At 36.6% G+C, this 18950-nt stretch overlaps 1 protein-coding gene across 1 annotated transcript in view; it reads left to right on the top strand.

Annotated features, from left to right (window-relative positions):
* The window catches only part of DDX60 (DExD/H-box helicase 60), a 47051-nt gene that overhangs the window by 7499 nt on the left and 20602 nt on the right, over positions 1-18950 (top strand). Inside the window, exons 9-24 of the mRNA XM_059817762.1 lie at positions 591-752; positions 2168-2270; positions 2991-3106; positions 5334-5497; positions 6529-6781; positions 7635-7798; positions 9892-10044; positions 11122-11271; positions 12305-12424; positions 13827-13922; positions 14649-14764; positions 15274-15419; positions 15605-15714; positions 15822-15926; positions 16013-16141; positions 16967-17094. Coding sequence (XP_059673745.1) covers positions 591-752; positions 2168-2270; positions 2991-3106; positions 5334-5497; positions 6529-6781; positions 7635-7798; positions 9892-10044; positions 11122-11271; positions 12305-12424; positions 13827-13922; positions 14649-14764; positions 15274-15419; positions 15605-15714; positions 15822-15926; positions 16013-16141; positions 16967-17094 — 2215 coding nt within the window. The remainder of the gene's footprint in view (positions 1-590; positions 753-2167; positions 2271-2990; positions 3107-5333; positions 5498-6528; positions 6782-7634; positions 7799-9891; positions 10045-11121; positions 11272-12304; positions 12425-13826; positions 13923-14648; positions 14765-15273; positions 15420-15604; positions 15715-15821; positions 15927-16012; positions 16142-16966; positions 17095-18950) is intronic.

The raw sequence follows: 18950 nt of genomic DNA on the forward strand, positions 1-18950 counted from the left end.
GAAAGTATGGAAAAAGATTTGTAGCAAATACTCTTTCAGAGTAATTCTGTTTGCATGAAATCCTGTGCCATGAGTCTGTCTGTCTGATAGTAAACCGGAACACTTTATGAATCTAGTCACAAGATGTCCTATATGTACCTCAGTAAAGCAAGTGTAGAAGAGTTTTTAAAGGAAATATAAATTAGGAATATGAAACATTTATTTTTATACTGATACCTATTATTTGGCACTTAAAAAGAAAATTCTAAATTTAAGATCCTACCCTGCAGGAGGTGAAGGTGAGAGAAAATCATCTTTAGCTGTGGAGCTTACAGACTTCCACAGACAGTCTAAATCTGATGTTCTTTCCAAAATACATTGTCTCAATACATTTAGTTATTTATACCCTGGGTTGTTAAAAACTGTCAATGTGCAACATTCTATCCTAATTTGTTCTAATGACCAAATACCTTGGATAGGACTGAAGTCTTTGTGCCTGGTGCTGCATGGGTGAGTAGGTATGTTCTGTTTGAGAAAACTTTTAATTTTAAAGCTCTTTTTTTTTTCTTTTTTTTTTTTTTTCCCCTCCCCTTTCTTCCCTTCCTGCACAGGATTAGAGTTCAAAAAGGAATTGGGGAAAGAAATGGAGAATGAGTACCAATGTTTATGGGACACTATAACAAAATTGTCTGTGAAATACAGTTTTGGAGATGCTTTCCCAATACGAAAGACCTCCCAACTATTTCTTGAACAGGAACAGACATTATTTAGAGGTACTGACAACTCCACAAATTAGAGAGTTAGAAGCATGATCTTCATTACTATCACTAAAAGTTCTAGGAACAGTGATCTGATTTTTATCCTGATCACAAATCTAATCCATGCTTTATGGATCCTCTCTACCTTCCTTTCAACCCACTAGCAAAACTTGCAGCTGATGCCAAAATAATTCTGACCAGGCCTTCTGGGTGAAATTCTGACTCCAGTGTAGACACCACAAGTATTGTTATTGACATCAGTAGGAATTAGGTTTAGTTCCATGGCTGCTAGCCCAAATCTATTGTATGTATTGTAAAAAACATTATGATTAGTGTAATACAAATAATAGTAAAAATCATGATAATTACTCATAATTAAAGTAACGATTACGCTGCAGGAAGACTGTCTCTGAAGAACATCTTTGTACATGTTGACATAGGGTTATGCAGGTGTTGGGCATGGGAGCAGCAGATTAAGTGAAATACAGACAGAATTGTTGCCCTAATGGTAGAGAGTCCAGCTGTCACTGTATCTCACATTGCAATAATTGAAGGTTGTAGAAATGTGACTTGCCTGTGTCTTAAATTACACTATCATCCCGTTTAGCAGCCCATAATTGAGGAAGTGCATAGTTGGCTCAGAGATTATTTGTTTTCTTCCCTCACTTACAAGACCTGTACTGAATATCTGAAAGGAGTAGGTAGAGATTTTTGCCTGGTATCTGACATTTCTTGAGATCCATTTTTGTTACAACCTTCAAATGTTTGATTTAAATCTATAAAATTGTATAAAACTTTAGAAGAGACAGTTGGTAAGAAATTCAGTAAAGGCTGGAATATAATTCTACATAAGTTTGTGAGTGTTCTTCAGCTGGTTTCAAAGATGTCAAGTGGGCAAAGTGGGCTCTAGTGGGCAAAAAAAGCCAGTTTCTTTGTTATCTGTGAGATATTAAGGCATCTTCTGGCACAGCATTTGCGTTGCCTATTTCTGTATCTGCTTTGGAGACCTTGAAGACTGAAGTTGTGTCTAGATGTCAAACATGGGAGGGATGCACAATGTTACATGTCATCTTTAGTCATCTAATGTAAGTGCAGTTGAAAATGCATATTTAGGAGACTGTGGTCTTTATGGAATCAGTGCAGGAAAGTAGATGCCTGTGAGATGGGATAGGTTGTAGCATTCAAAAAGTTAGTGTAGGTTTTTAAAATGGGTTATGAGAATATCTGTTTGGGACTGATAATGTTGTCTGCTTCATTCTTCTTCCCATGCTTGAGAAGAAACAGGAAAAGGAGAACTAGTGAACTGCTGCTTACTTTTAGCAAATTTTACTTTACAGAATTTCATTTATAATGTAACGACAGAATTTTCAAGTATGTTATGCAATTATATATATTCTTAAACAATATTATTTATTTTTTACACTGTAAAGACTATGAAGAAGAAATTCCTAATATTGGACTAATCTCAATGAAATCTGATCTTGTTGAAGAGTATGCTGGAGATGTTTTGAAAGACCTACCTGTTTTAGAATGGTACATATATGAATTTTATTCTAATGAAATAACATTATATGGGCTTACTTTCTACTCCCCTGCACTTTACATCCATATTATGCTCAGTTTGTACAAATGTAGAAGTGCTTTTGCTATGACTGGCTAAAATTTCACATTTACATGTACTGGTGTAAATATTAATAGAAAGTTCAGGACAAGAATGGGTAGGAGTCAATATATCCATGTTTTCTCATACTGTTATTTGTTTGCATTATAGTCTTTGATTCTTATTTTACAATTTGGAACTGTTTTTATAAATGTACGATTTGAAAGGCCTTATCCTAAATTGCAAAGTTCAGATTGATTTCAGGAAAAGAAAAACATTAAATAAAAGTACTGAAAAAAAGTAAGAAGAGATTATCCTTTACATTTTTTCTGCTACTTGTGGAAGTGGGTTCTGTGCTGTGCAGTGCGTATTTTTTAGCCAGTGTGTGTTATGTAGTTACATTGCGCTCTGTGATTAATCTGTATGAAAATAAGTGAAAAAATGGGGTTTTACTTTGTTAGTAATTCTTTCTGAAAAACTGAGGCTATCTTGACACTCTATATCTGGGGTAGAATTAAACCCTGTGTTGGTTTTCTGTCACAGTAAAATTGTGTTTTGATAAATACCTAATTTTTTGAATGTTTTGAATGTTTCATTAGCGATGCCAGAAAACACTTCTAATTTCTGCTCTGTTTAATGTTTGTATATTTCAGCAATGATCCTGCAGTTACTTCACTTACTAAATACAAGGAATTTAATGAGCTTCATCACTGGCATTCTGGCAGACCTTTGACTGAGGAATATGAGCGAGTATGGTGTAATGCTGATGGTAAGAAAAACTAACACAAAGCCCATGTGTCTGTGTTGGCTAGAACAGTATTGTAAAGGCTATGGTGGTTTTGGAGAAGGAATTCTCATTTCAGAAAATATTTTTAGCTGTATAAATACTTGCCAAACTAGGGCTACTTCAATAGCTAAATTATACTTAAATTGTTGTACCTATGCATTATGTGTATGCATTGTGTATTATCTTAAATAGGTCTAACAAGTGTAACAGAATGAGCACTTGTGGTCAGATGTTCATGATACATTCCCTTTTGCTTGCGAAATGCTTCACAGGGTTATATAAGCAAACTGTATGTACATGTGCTGTTTAATGTTTAAATATATAGTTTGGATAATACTTGGTAAGCACATTCATACGTGTGCAAAAACCTACCCAGAGGTTTGCACAGTGCATGCATAGCCAGTCTTACCTTTTGAAAACGGAATTAAAATAAGAAGTAAAAGAAGTTGTTGTGGTTTAACCCCAGCTGGCAACTAAGCACCACACAGCCGCTTGCTCACTTCCCCCCACTCCGGCGGGATGGGGGAGAGAATCAGAAGGGTGAAAGTGAGAAAACTCGTGGATTGAGATAAAGATAGTCTAATAGGTAAAGCAAAAGCTGTGCATGCAAACAAAGCAAAACAAGGAATTAATTCACTACTTCCCATCAGCAGGCAGGTGTTCAGAGCCATCTCTAGGTAAGCAAGGCTCAATCACGTGTAACGATTACTTGGGAAGACAAATGCCATCACTCCAAACATCCCCCCTCTTCCTTCCCCCTGCTTTTATTGCTGAGCATGATGTCATATGGTATGGAATATCCCTTTGGTCAGTTGGGGTCAGCTGTCCCAGCTGTCCCCCCTCCCAACTTCTTGTGCACTCCCAGCCTACTTGCTGGTGGGGTAGTGTGAGAAGCGGAAAAGGCCTTGATGCTGTGTAAGCACTGCTCAGCAATAACTAAGCACCCCTGTGCTATCAACACTGTTCTCATCACAAATCCAAAACATAGCCCCATACAAGCTACTGTGAAGAGATTTAACTCTATCCTACTAAAACCAGCACAGAAGTAAACAAAAGTTGTTTGTATAATAATTCTTGATACTATGCATTGTAGTTTCCTGTAAGTTTTTTCCAGTTTGAGATACTAAGGAAAACAAACCATGGACTTAGTTTTGATCTTAGATTTGCGTATTTACATGAAATGAAGTATACGGTACTGTATGTACCAGCAAGTACACAAAACTTTCAAAGGTGTTGCCATCATCTGTTGCATCATACAGTGAATTAAACTGTGAAAAACCTACCAGGAGTTGAAAAGTCATGGATTACTGTTGGTACTTCCAGTGTTGCTTGTCGTTTTCATTCAGTGACTTAGAAATGTTGTTTCCTGGGTGGGTATTTGCACGATTTGACCTATGAAACCAGGGTTCCATCTGCTCATCTTTCTGACTGTATGACTTTTTGCATTCTTCCGGGCACTGTGATTTCAATGGGAAGTTTTGAGAGCATAACCTGCAGAATAGTAGCTAGAACACCTTCCATAATGTTGAAGATTTATGTTCACTCCAGCTGAAGCAAGGGCCTTCTCTCTCCCCGTGCCTTGCATCAATACTATGAACGCTGGCATGTGTCATCTCAGTCTTTCTTGTGAAAAACGGAAAAATCTTTGGAGGTGGGTCTTCACACTCAGAAACTGACTCATCATTTTGATTTTAGGACAGAGAGAAATACCTAGGCTTGAGTGTGGAAGTATCCATGTGCTCAGTTCAGTATCTTCCATTGGCTAGCATAAGTGTTCTTCCAGCAGCTTTATTTATTTATGTTCTGATGACAGAATCTTGTTTTCATGGGGAAGAGGTTCCTTTCTGATCATCTGAAATGCCTTCAGAAGAAACCTTTCTGTTTTTATGGACTGTGTGAGAAGCCTAGGCATTTTGCTCGAACGGTTACAATTTCTTTCCAGGCATCCTGCTTGTTAAGTTTTCCAATATTTTTCATGCGTGCCTAAAGTAGTTTGAATTTGAGTCTATTGCCTGTATCTGAGATAATTTGGTATACTGTTGGATTTCAGCGAGTCTTAGTAGCCAGCCTCTTTCAAAATGTGATATTGGCCTTTAGGTCAATGAGGAACTTTTAGGACATTTATCCATTACCCAGGTATCTTTTCTTGGAAATAGATTAAGCTGGAATTCTATCAGAGTTTTTTTTAATCAATTGTATTTGCTTGCAGCAAAATCTAAAGATCCAGAAGAAAGAAGACAAATACAAAAGTTACAGACTTTTCGTCATTTTTATGGAAGCACCTTGGAAAACAGCTCTTCAAAACTTATTGTACATCAAGCGAATATGTCGGGGAATACTAATGCTGTGGTCAAAAAGACACAAAAAAAGCATGTAAGTATATTCAAGTTGCTCTTTCCAAATCTTTTTTCTATTATCCAGGAAGGGATTTGTACTATATGAGTCCCACAGCTGAAGTTTTGTATTCTGAATGCACTAGTAGTTCTCAGTTGAAGAAACTTAAATTGCCTTTGTTCTTCAAATTTAATTAGCTAATTAGCAAAAGTATTTTTGTTCCTGGTTAGGAATACTGATGAGTGATTATCTTTTAACAAGCACTACTAAATATAAAAATTAATAAATATGAACGTTGTAAAGGCTAATAGGTTTTGGCTCATGGCCAGTATTATAATGTGGAGTGAAGGAAACTGGACTTCATTAATTTAATTTTACTTTAAAAAACTATTGAGAAACACTGGAAAAACTGTTATTCAGTTATTTATTTCCTTGCACTATTTGGAAACTTTCTCTGTGAAAGATCCTGTAAATACTGCAATTAATCCTAACTATGTGAACATTGTCAGACATCACAGGGTATGTAGCATGTAATTGCATACTCATGAACAATACTGAGCAATAGTTATTTGAGTAATATTTCATAATAGACTGTACTATGGATTACAGATTATGGCCTGTTGAATTACCTGTAAAAGTCTGTATATAAAATAACTTTTTTAGCTTCAAGTAAGGTTGAACTCTTAATTTTATTTAAGTTATTGAAAAGTATCTCAATATGATAAGAATTACTATTACCCATGTATGAAATAAAAGCTGGAAATTTAACTTTCAGACTCTGCTATTTCATTTTTCCACATTTGTGGTTTTTTATACTACTCATGAAGTTTTATAGTGGCTTAAAATGAACCTTAGGGAGGCTCTTTCGAGCAACATATATTGGGATTCAGAAATTATATCTCCTTCAAAATGAAGTACGTTTTTAAACAATTCCCAAAACACAATGCATCACACAGATGAATTGGAAACTATAATGTACCTGCTGTGATTGAGTTTATGGATTAACGTTTTTTAGATGATGCTTGCACACAGTGATGGTTTGTTCTAAATATCTTCATTTTATTGGATAGAAAAGTAAAGCCGAAACAATTGCAGAGGAAAACAACAGGCGACTAAAAACTAAAGAAGAAAAGAAAGAACAGGAACAATGGAAAGCTTTGTGTAAACCAACTGAGAAGGAAATAAAAGCAAATCTGACTGTTGGAATAAATAAATTGGACAAGTTTCTCAAGACCCTTAAAAGTAAATCTGTGAAGTTCAGTGTAGAAATGACAGGACTGTCTACCTGTGTAGAAGTGTGGAAGGAGCACTGCATAGAGCAAGGTATGATAGCCAAATTCATGTTCAGTATTCAACTTCCACTCCCTTTAACCAAGAGAGTGAGTGACTTCGGACTTTCTCAGCTGGAATAAAGATGTGTAAATACAGCCCTGTTGCAGGAGCATGAAAAGTGTTTTTAAGTACTAACAGGCTCTGGTCCACTTCTGCAATTTCAAGATCCTTTGAGTCAGCCATAAAGTATCCAATGAAATTAGATTGTAGTTGTTTTCCTGTTTTGTTTTGTAAACATTGCACACATAAATAATTAATTTTATTGTATGTGTCATTAATGATTATGTATCATGCACACTAAAATGTATCTATATTGCAGTGGATTGTTTAATTAGCTGAGGTGGTTAGCTCACAGTCTGAATGATGACGATTTGTGCAGAAACCTGTGCTACCATTGTTAGTGGCCTCCTATTTCATCAGAATTAACTTGTTTAGTCCGTACCCTCAAGTCAGGAGGGTCCAAACACACACTGCTCTAAACATGTTGAGGAGAGTTGTAAACATTGGAGTGAAATATGTTGCTAATAGGATTGAGTAACAAATGTGTGGGTCAGGAAGGTGAAATGGGGGAGCTCAGTTATTGTGTAGATGTCAGAAGTATGACTGTCTTTTATAGCTGAGCGTGCAGAAGCAGAATTATTTGGGTGCTTGGTCTTCAGTGGCACTCCTTGTAGAGGTCACAGGAATGTGGGTTGTCTTCATCTAGTGGTCTTTAAATAAAATTCTTTCTTAAATTGTCATAACTGTGGTTGGACAGATAAGGTCTGTTCTAAAAATACTTAGCATCAGAAGACTCCCAATGATACAATTGGCTCTCAAATAACTGTAGGCTTTTTTTTTAAAGGTAACACGTCTAAAGATTTAAGCAAAGCTGTTCAAGTCATGAGGAGAATTCATATCCTCCTTGAAAAATATCAAGATCTCTTGGAGAAACCACATCTACAAAAGCTGACTACATATCTAAGACTTCTTGGATTCAAGAATTTGGCATGCTCTCTATCTGGCCAGGTAACTTTATAGACTGTAATGATTCTACTGTAACTGGATCTGTAGCTGAATATCAACAGTGTTTTCTTAAGCATTGAACAGTGTGTAGAAGATCTATATTGAGCTTTTTTTGTTCTGTATTGTGCCATAAGATTTGGAACTGTCTATTCTTGCTTCAGATACTAATCTTCTTCAGTTCCATCGATACATTTCTCTGCTTGATGTGAGGGCTAGCTGGCACAATAGGCCACTTCCCCTTTAGTAAATAGAACTTCATATGGCTGCAAAGATATGCTTTGAAACATGCATCAGGATTAATTTGCTTTAGTTATGTCTGCCTGATGCCTTAGACATCTCTGAGAGGTACTTGCTGTTCAATTCATCACATCAGCTGAGCTCTGTGTGTTAAAAATAACTGTTAAAAGCTAAGTGATGAGCACCTGCTCTCTAACACACCTAAATGTGCTACTTTAGAAAAGGAAATCTTTGAGACTGCAGAGGTGGATGAAAACTATCCTATTTGTTCTTACGGTATTACTGATCACCTCTGAAGGAAACAGTTTCAGATACTGAATTGCTTGTCCTTGCTAGCACAGCTGAGACCACCAGTAGCTACACTGAATTTGGCTTTGAAGTAATTTCTCTAAGGATTGACCTTATGCTTTTCTGCATGTTAGGAACCTGCCCACTGGCTGATTTAATGTTAAGAGCAGTTTGATACCTTTGTGTGTAGATGGGCTGTTATTAGGGAGAGGGGATGCTACAGTGGCTCTCAGGCCACTGTATCAGGGAGGATATAACTCACAGCCTGCAGAATATAGAGTCAATAGCAAAAGGAAGGAAGATTACAGTGAACTGTAAAACCAATATCAATCACGTCAGTGTCTCATTTTTCAGGCACAGTAGAGTTAGGAATTTTTGGAAGCTTATTTCTGGAAAGTGTTTATCATCCTTCCTTGAGGATCAGGTCTAAGAGGTGAGGAAGGAAGCGATTGTTTTGTATGAAATTTTCTTCCCTTGAAGAGCGGGAATTATTTGTCTCTTTTCCTATGTGAATTCAACTGGTGTACGATGATTGTTTGCTCTTGGCTACATAGTTATTGTAAGGGTATTTGGTGCCTCAAATATAGTATAATACATTTCAGGAAGTAGAATTGTAGGATCCAAGGATCTCAAAAAGTCTGTTGTAAACGTTTGTGGTGATAGAAGGGTTATGTTGGCAAGTTCAATGTCCCCCTCAGAAGGGCTCTAGATCAGTCAGTGCATTTTGGACCTACTTTTGCTTTTGCAGCTGCTTGTTTCTGATTATTACTTTTGCAAAGTTGGGGGAATTTTAGGAATAACTTAAATTTGTAGGAATAATTGAAAATATTTATTTCAAGAAATTGAAGAAGTTGTGACATCTCCATCCTTGGAGATAGTAAAAGCTCAGCTGAACGCAGCCCTGAGTGACCTGATCTAATTGCACCTGCTTCTAGCAATGGGTTGGATTAATTGACATCCAGACATCCCTGACAACCTAAATTATTATGTGATTTTTCTGATCTTCTGTTGTATGTTGTAACATGTAATGCTTTTCTATACAGCTTTCAGGATGAGATGTTGTAACCAGACGTGCCCATGAACATTAAATTTGGTATGTCTTAGGGTATATATGCATTGTTTAAAAAAACAATGCTTTACAAAATTTGGGATCACACTCAGTCCTTATATTGAATTTCCTTTTGCAACTGTGTTTCATTGCACAAGGGGTCAGGGCAGGCTGAAGAAAAGAGGCATAAGTACAGGATGAGAAGGCTCTGGCAGGCAATAGCTTGAAGAGGCTGAGCTTTGCCTGCTAGCCAGTTTTCTTAGCTCTTCTGACAACAAAACAAACACTACCACTGGCTATGGAAGACATATTATTTTTAGAACATAGTCTCCTTTGAAGAGATAGAAGTGTAACCCTGACATAAGGCTATATGGTGTAGATTTCTGCAAGTTATTATTTAAAAATCACCTGCACTTTTATACGTTTGTCAAAGCTTGCAGAGTTCCACAGAGCAAAAGATATGCCATTTTCTTAATCTCTTGCTAGCTTTCAAACCAACTTGAATTTTCATTTGACCTTACAGACAGGAAAACGTAATGATCAGAATATAAGCAACTATGCTATCGAAGTGGGTCCAGCTCGCTTTCAGCTACAATACATGGATTATTACTTGCTCAGAGAAGAGAGAAATGATCCAGATCCCCGAGTGCAATCTTTCATACCAGACACATGGCAGGTAACGAGACACAAACTTTTTGCATAAAGTTAATGGAAATTATCTTTGATTTTTTTTTTTCCATTTAAAAATACACATTATTATACTACTTGTCAAAAATAATGCTGTTAAACAAATTTAATTTTTTAACAATTTTAACAAATTCAGTAGATCATTTTGGACTGTATTCCATGTTCTTTTTACACTGAGAGCTTTTCTACAGAGAGCTTAGCCCAAGGAATTCAACATAAGAAATGCCGAATCCATGGGATTTCACTGCTTCTTACTATATATGATGGTGGTAACCCCCCATTTGGATAATCTCTGACTGTTCATCCTCTGCTAATTTGTCCCTAAAGAATTATCCGTAGTATGAGTTGAGAAATAACTTTTCTGTCTAAAGTAGTGTTAGTCTAACTCAGATTTTTGTTTATTATTTGACTGGGGAGGCCAGCTGAATTTGCTGCTTTGCATGTCCATATCTGCAACATAATAGTCACTTGCTTGAAAAGCAACTTGAAACTTATCATAGGTGCTGATAGAGAAAGATAGTGTTAGTAGTATTTCTGTTTCCTTTTCTGTACCCCTTTCCACATCCTTTCACAGACCTATGTGAGGTGAGAGAGTGTGGAGGAAGACAATAATAGAGAATAAAACAGATTAATAAACACTGTATGCTAGGAGCAGAAGAGAGATTTGGACAGTACTGATGTAACTACTATAATGCAAGAAAAAAATACTGCCTTGTATAAAACAATAAAGTTTTTGGAAATAAATTATACACTGCTGAGTTAACTGGTTTTATATTTTAATTGGAAAATGTCCAGGTTTGGACTCAGAGTATCTGGTATCAGTATCTCAGACCAAATAATTGAAATAGACAAGTTATAATTTGTAGGTCCATTTTTTCCCACTAACAGTTTAAAAGAAAAGAATACAGTCATAAAACAACTAGGTTAACTCTAACTTTCTGTAGTCTAAAATATGTATATAAAGTCTACATGCAAAAATAAGAGATGTTTTCACAGAAAAAGCTGTTTTACTCAATAAGAACTTCATAACAAGACATTTTGACATAAGTAACTGCTTTTCTCTTAGCGAGAACTTCTTGATGCTGTAGATAATAATGAGTCTGCAGTGATTGTCGCTCCCACTTCCTCAGGAAAAACATATGCATCATACTATTGCATGGAAAAAGTTCTGAAAACAAGCAATGATGGAGTAGTTGTGTATGTTGCTCCTACAAAGGTAAGGCTGCATCTTATTACATATTCTGTATGTATGACTATGATATTTCTCAGTATGATTCTAAAACTGTTTGGGGTAACATGTTACACAAATTTAGTTGATGTATTTTTTTTATATTAGAAATTGAATCTTTACATTCTGTTTTACATTTACATATTTACAAAAAATCTTCAAAATATTTAAGCTCATGTAGAGTTTTTGTCTGTTAATGTATGTATAGGTATTGTAAGGTCAGAAACGCTAATATATGTGAAGTGCTATAAGTAGCATGTTAAGTAAATGGTGAGAGTACCAAAAGCCTACCAACATGGTGAAAGTAATGTTAGAACAGAACAACGACCAAGCAAGTCAAGTTGTCTTTTTCTAATTGAGTTCACCATTAGATGCTTCAAGAGAAAATTTATGAAACTCTAGGCAGTGGGATATTTTTAAATGAGAGTTCTATCCTAATAGTTAAAAACTGACTTAAGTGCTGAGGCACAATGTTTTCATTTCTTCCAAAACTTAATTTAATGTTTAGCAATATAATTTTTGGATATTGAATTATATGTGCTGTTATTCAATAACAAACTCTACGGATTCTTTTTTATAAGTAAAATATTTTTTTTTGTGGTTATACTCAGGTTGGGCATCAAAATCATCTTTTCATTTGAATATCAGCCTGAGTGCTGAAATGTATTTTATACCTGCAGCCCCAGGACTTTGAGATCATTAAAGTGCTTGTAGATGCAGTAGAATGTGATCTTTTTTTAAGTGCTTTGAAAATAATTAAAATACAGAATTAATAATGTATAACTCACTTTACACAACACTGAATTTCTTTGAAAGCATTTGAGTATAACTGAAAATCAAGTATTATATCTTTTTAAAGTTAACATTGTTGACAGTCTAGACTTAACAGTACATTACACAATATATTATAGTCTACTACATTAACACTAGTGCCAAAATTGAATGCTTTTATGTGTCTCAGAGTATCATATGCCTTTAGACATACACTGTCTAGTTTTGTTAATGACCTGCTTTCTTTAAGGCCCTTGTAAACCAAGTGGTGGGAACTATATACAGTCGATTCACCAAGAAACTTCCGGATGGATTGGCAGTGTGTGGAGTCTTCACACGAGATTATCGCAATGATGTCATGAATTCTCAGGTATATTTCTATGGGTGTTTTAACACATAATAATAATGACTTCTGTATTTCATCTGGCTTCTGAAAATGTTAATTCTAGTTATAACAATTGTGCCATTACTAAATACAAAGTTCAGGAGAAATCTAAGCATACCTGTACTGCCAGAAACTTTCAGTCTAAGGCATACAACCTTACCTATTCATCCTTGGGGGACATGCAGTTGATTACTTGCTCTGGTTGAAAGAACAAACATTAAAATTCTTTGGTTGCCAGCATACAGCAGACACGTTACGGAAGTCCAGATAGAATACATTAGTAGCTCTTCCCTTGTCCACTGATGTAGTCATTCCATCATAGAAGGCCACTAGGTTGGTCTCTCTTGTAGTGGGGAGCCCAGAACTGGACACACAGGCTTCCAGGTGTGGCTGCATCAGTGCTGAGTAGAGGGGAGGGATCCGCTGCCTTGATTTGCTGGCAACACTCCTCCTAATTCAGCCCAGGATACCATTAGCCTTCTTTGCCACAAGGGCACATTGCTGCCTCCTGTTCAACTTGGTGTCTGGAGGGACCCTCAGGTCCTTTTCTGCAGAGCTGCTTCCCAGGTGGATGGCCCCCAGCATACACTGGTGCATGGGGCTGTTCCTCCCCAGGTGCAGGACTTCGCACATCTCCCTTTTGAATTTCAAGAGGTTGCTGTCAGCCCATTTCTCCAGCCTGTCTAGGTCCCTCTGGATGGCAGCATGACCCTCTGGTATATCAGCCACTCCTCCCAGTTTGGTGTCAGCAGCAAACATGCTAAGGATATGCTTTTCCCCATCATCCTGATCATTAGTGAAGATGTTAAATAGGATCAGACCCACTATTGACCCCTGGGGTACACTGCTAGTTACTGGCCTCCAGCTAGACTTCGTACCACTAATCACCAACCTCTGGGCCCAGCCTTCCAACCTGTTTTCAGTCCACCTCACTATCTGCTTACCTGGCCCATAGTTCAACAGCTTGTTTGTGAGGACAACTGTATTGTCTGTCTGAAGATGATATCCACTGCTCTCCCCTCATCTACCAAGCCAGTCATTTCATCATAGAAGCTGGTCAAGGTTTGTCAAGCATGACTTCCCTTTGGTGACTTCATGCTGAATACTCCTGATGATTTTCTTGTTCATCATGTGCTTGGAAATAATTTCCAGGATTTAGTTGCTCCATCACCTTCCTGGGGACTGAGGTGAGGCTGACCAGCCTGTACTTTGCTGGGTCCTTTTTCCTGCCCTTCTTGAAGACAGCAGTGACCAATCATTCATTCATTCTTGCTTACCTTGAAATCAAATACATACCTATTTTTAAATGCTTTTTAAATATAGAATCCACTTGTACTTGATTAGTTGGTTGACTTGAAAATAATGCTTTACAAACCTTTCTTCTTAGATACTAGTGACTGTGCCTCAGTGTTTAGAAATCTTGATGCTGTCTCCTCGTTGCCAGAAATGGACCAAACGGATACAATATGTTATATTTGATGAGGTAGGCATCTTTTAATAGTAACCAGTTTAACAAATATACGAAAAATCTTGAGGGAAAATGCCAGTGACTCAATTTTTCAGTACATACATTATTGCTGGTAAAAAGAACAACTTTCAGAAATATTATTTCAGACTTACTTGCTTTTTCCTGTTTGTTGGTAGTGTTTATGTACTCCAGTGAAAGAACTTAAAACTCTGTTAGTCCTCAAGAGGACATACAGTTCCGTTAAAGCTACCAGAAACTTCCTTTATTTCTTTCAAGCCAGTCAACTGAAAAACTAAAAGCTGCCACTGTAGTCTCAGTGGCACAAATAGAGCTTTGCAGACTGGGATCATACACATTTCACATCATACGGTATTTGTCAGTCTTTCCAGGGAAAAAATTAATGATTAATTTTAAATTATTTAAATTTAAAAATTTAAAATTCCTACTGTATTCTTTCTTTTACATAGAATTAATTACTAATGATGCCAGTGAGTATCTAGAGTACAAACAGTGAAAGTAGTATTGAAATTTAGACTAATTTGCTATCCAGTGAAGTATGGAGAGGGATTTACTGGTCATTTGATTTGGATCTCATGGTCATTTGCTACAACATAAGAATTATTCAGTACTGATCTTGCCAAACTTTTGATTTTTGCAAAACACAAAACAACTCCTGTAATGGGTGCACTTTGATAAGGAACACTTCTTCTTTTCTTTTAATCCTTTTTCCCAAAAACGTAGGTCCATTGTCTTGGTGGTGAAATTGGAGCAGAGGTTTGGGAGCATCTTCTGGTAACAATTCGGTGTCCGTTTTTGGCGCTCTCTGCTACTGTCAGTAACCCGGAACACCTAACTGAGTACGTGTGGAATTTTCTTGTCACAAGAGCATATTTAAATTGGATATGAGCTGTGTTAGATAGAGAGGTCAATTACTATTGGGAGGCAACTGATTTGGAGTTATATTGTTATAAGTATTATGCTACCCTTACTCCCCCAATTGACACAACACAATACTGTAACTCTTAACTCTGTAATGAGAACAGGCACTACTGTTCCTTCAGACCCTATAACTGAGCTGTGCAGAGGAATTTAGGAGGCTTTTACATCTATTTAATTGCCAAAGCCTGATAAGCACACTTGTCCATCATCAATCAGAGAAGACACCTGCACTATATTTATATATATAATGGTGCTGTTTCACATTTTTTATTTGCACCCTGGGATAAGCTGGAGAAGATGGTGAGAGGGGGACTAGGAATTTGTAGGAGAAATTCAGCAGATTGTAGTAATTCATCTATTATAGCTGTAGCAATTTTCTTAAAATTTCTTTTAGAACTCTTATTTTTATTTTATTCTTGCACTGTAGGTGGTTACAATCTGTGAAAAGGTATTGGCAACGTGCTGAGAATACAATAGAAGGAAGCTCTACAAACTCTGAAAAGAACTTTACAAGAAAATGTAAAGTGAAATATAAAGTACAAGCACAAAAGAAATCATATCGTGTTAGACTAGGTGTGTATCAGAACATTTTGTAACTAAGAAATAAATTTTAGTGTTATTTCTGCAAAAACTTTAATCATGGTGTGTGAACTTAAGTGTTTTCTTTTGGTTTTTTTAAAATAAAAACAAATCTTGCAGGATTAAGTACTTTTTAAAACAACCAAGTGCATCATGACAGCATTTTTGTCTCTTCACAGTCTTGTACGAAGAAAGATACAATGATTTGGAAAAGTATGTGTGTTCTCTAAAGGGCAGTGATTTTATCATTGAACATTGTCATCCATGTGCTGCATTAACAGTCAATCATGTAAGCATAATACTGGTGTCAACATTGTTTAACAACTGTCACATTTAGGCAACATGGGTTCCATCAAAATGATTCTTTTATTTTTCTTCTGTTTAAACTCCTTGCAGATTGAGAACTATGGTATTCCTTCAGATCTTTCTCTGTCTCCACGAGAGAGCATCCAGCTTTATGACACAATGGTGAAAGTCTGGCAAGAGTGGCCAAGGGCACAGGTGTGTATATACAGCTGTGGGCAAAATATATCAAAATAAATAGATAACAAAGTACTGAAATGTTTTATATTAATGTTGTTTTCCAGGAGCTAGATCCTGAAGAGTTTGTCTCTTTCAAGAATAAAGTAGTAATAAAAAAGGCAGATGTGAGGAAATATGAACAGGAACTGAAGAAAGAGCTAAGCAAATGGATTGTGCTTGGCCAAAGACAGAAGGTAACAGTTTATTACAGGGTGCTTTCTTAAGATTGTGTACAACTTTGAAATAATAATAATAATGATATGTAATAATATAATTACGGGAGCTTCTCCTCCCATAATTATTATTTATTAGGTTTAACTGCTGCTGTACTTGAAAGATAAGCACTAATATTTGTGGTATTTCCATAAGCATTTTCAAGGTGATGTTTTCACAAGCTTCTCTGGGAATCAGACTTCTGATACTGCTGTGAAATTTCAGTTCCTGATTCCTTTAGGTACCTCCTACAATAAGTGAGAATATTGTACCATTGCTCTGCTTTTTTAATCTACTTCTTTCTGCTGCTCATTTGAAACCTTCTCTGTAACCACAGGCAGTATGTATGTTTCCATGTAAAAGACAGAAATTAAAGTAATGAGCAGAAAATCAACTCCTTGATTGGAGGCCACCTATTCGTATATCATAAAAAGGAATATGAGGAAGTGGTGAATCTCCAATGAGGAAAAAATAAAGAATATCTGGGGAAAAAACAAATTTCTTGAAATATGACACTTAAATGTGAAAATATATCAAAATCAGTATGTTAATGATACTTTATTATTTGCATAGTGATGGTAGCCATGAGTGCTACAACAACTTGCATTTTGAGCTCTTACCAGTGGCAGCTGATAACTTGCAGACCTTTTAGTCTGTAAACCGTATGTGGCTATTGCAGTTCTGAATGATTTTAAAAAAATTGAACTGATAGAAGTTGACACAGGAAAATGGAATCTTCATATTTGTTAGCCTATGACCAGAAGTTTCTGCCATTAAAATCTCCACAATAATACTACTTTGGTCAGGTGAATGAGCTACTGGAGCACCTTAAGCCAAAACCTGTGGATTGCTCAGAACAGCAAAAGTGGAAGCATTTTGCAAGCTTTGTTGATAAATTACATGAGATGGATAAGTTGCCTGCCATATTTTTTATGTAAGTATTTACATTCCATTTATTATATGTGTATTGCCTATATTCAGAAAAATGGGGTTTAGAGAGAAGCATTGATATGGCTTGGCAAATGCCATTTATATGGTATTTGCACCTTTGCTTTAAAACATACAAAGTAAAGGCCTACAAACTCTTGTCAACCCATATATCTTTATGGTACTAAAGGTTTAGCTGAAATAAAAATAAAACTGGGAGCATTTAATTACTGTGTGGAAAGGGTAGAATCCATGCATGATGTCTGAGAAAATTACAAGAAACTGAATCACATTAAAATGAGTCAGATTCTCAGTTGTGGAAAGTGTATGCTGTTTATTTAGAGGTGCAAATGGGGTATGTAGGAGCAGATTTGCTAGGGAAAAGGATGGAATAAGGTTCTATTAGTGTGTGCATTTGTTACATGGTGATGGTTCCACTGCATAGCCTCTAACAGTTTCATCTTACATCCAGTTACATGCATCAATCAACCTGTTTTGCATATATGTGAGATGTAATTACATAATATCAAACATGCACAACTTAGAGCTTACTGACAATGCCGTTATCGTCAGTGATATTGCTAATATTCGTAAAGTAGGCATGTGCCTCAATGCTGGACTTAATAATAAAAAGAAGCTGCTTATCAGTAAACACTTGTCTGGTGCATATTCTCACTGTAATAATGCATAGGAACGATCATGTGAAAATGGAAAGTTTTCTCACATCAGTATGAAGCTTTGCCCTTTCTTACATTGGACACTTTGATAGTTAGGGGTAGAATGCTCACTGCCATTTCAGTTCTCACATGCTTGATGCTGATAAAAAGGCATTTCTGAAAGAACTCTAGAAAGGAAGAAGTAAAAAGTGATGGTCTAGTTGTAAATTAATGTTATGGCTGATTTCAAGCTGAAACCGACAGTTTTCAAAAGGACTTTTAGATATTTGTAATTCTTCCAAATAAGGAATAATTTCAGGGCTGCTGTATGAACTGCAACATCATTTTGGGGCGCTCAATAGGAAGTTCCAAGGTGCTTCTCCTTAGGGGAGATGGTTAAGTGCCTTCCTCTCATCTGCCCTGGAATGACGAGTTCTTAGAAATTCTTGGTGACTTATGGCTCTGACAAGGGACCGTGAGTAGAGTATGAATATCCTAGACAGTTGATAAATGATCATGGTGAGACAGGAACACATCTTAGACCAGTGAACATGGAGGCAGAACCTAGTGGTATCAAGGTAGGGGATGAGGTACAGAAATCTGTTATCTAAGGGTCTTTTAAGGCACAGGTGTAGTGAAACAGCACTTGGTAGACCTCCTCAGTGTCTTTGTAGTCAGACAAGGGACAAGAGTCAGACAGAATTAAAATGAAGATAAAAATCTCTCTAGTTAAATGTCCCAGTCCTGAGAAATTGTGTTGGAGATGAAGGGGATGAGTAGCCCTCACAGTAGACAGGGACTTGGAGTGATAGACTGATATTTATGCTTCAGTGATGCTGGTAAGCTTTTTCTCTGTAAGCCGTTATTGATGAATGAGGTTACAAAGCAGTCATCCTGTATGGTGTTATGTTAGCATGGAATTAATGGAGACTCCTGAGAGAGTGGGTATCAGAGCTGTAGAAGCCAAATTGCTATCACAGCCATTGGTGGTAGGGAGAAAATAGTACTTAGAATTTGCTTTTCTTTTCTTGGAGCCGCCAAGGAAAAGAACAGGCTGGCACCACTTCAGTACTCCTGACAGATGCATAAACTCAATGATAGAGAGAAATTAGATCATTCGGTCTGAGCTTCAAAGGGGAAAAAAAAGAGTAAATGGCAAATGACTGTTATTGAGCTCTGTCATCTGTAAAGATGTGAAAAGCTTAAG

This window comes from Gavia stellata, chromosome 5, assembly GCF_030936135.1.
Source record: "Gavia stellata isolate bGavSte3 chromosome 5, bGavSte3.hap2, whole genome shotgun sequence".
In the NCBI taxonomy this organism is placed as follows: domain Eukaryota; kingdom Metazoa; phylum Chordata; class Aves; order Gaviiformes; family Gaviidae; genus Gavia; species Gavia stellata.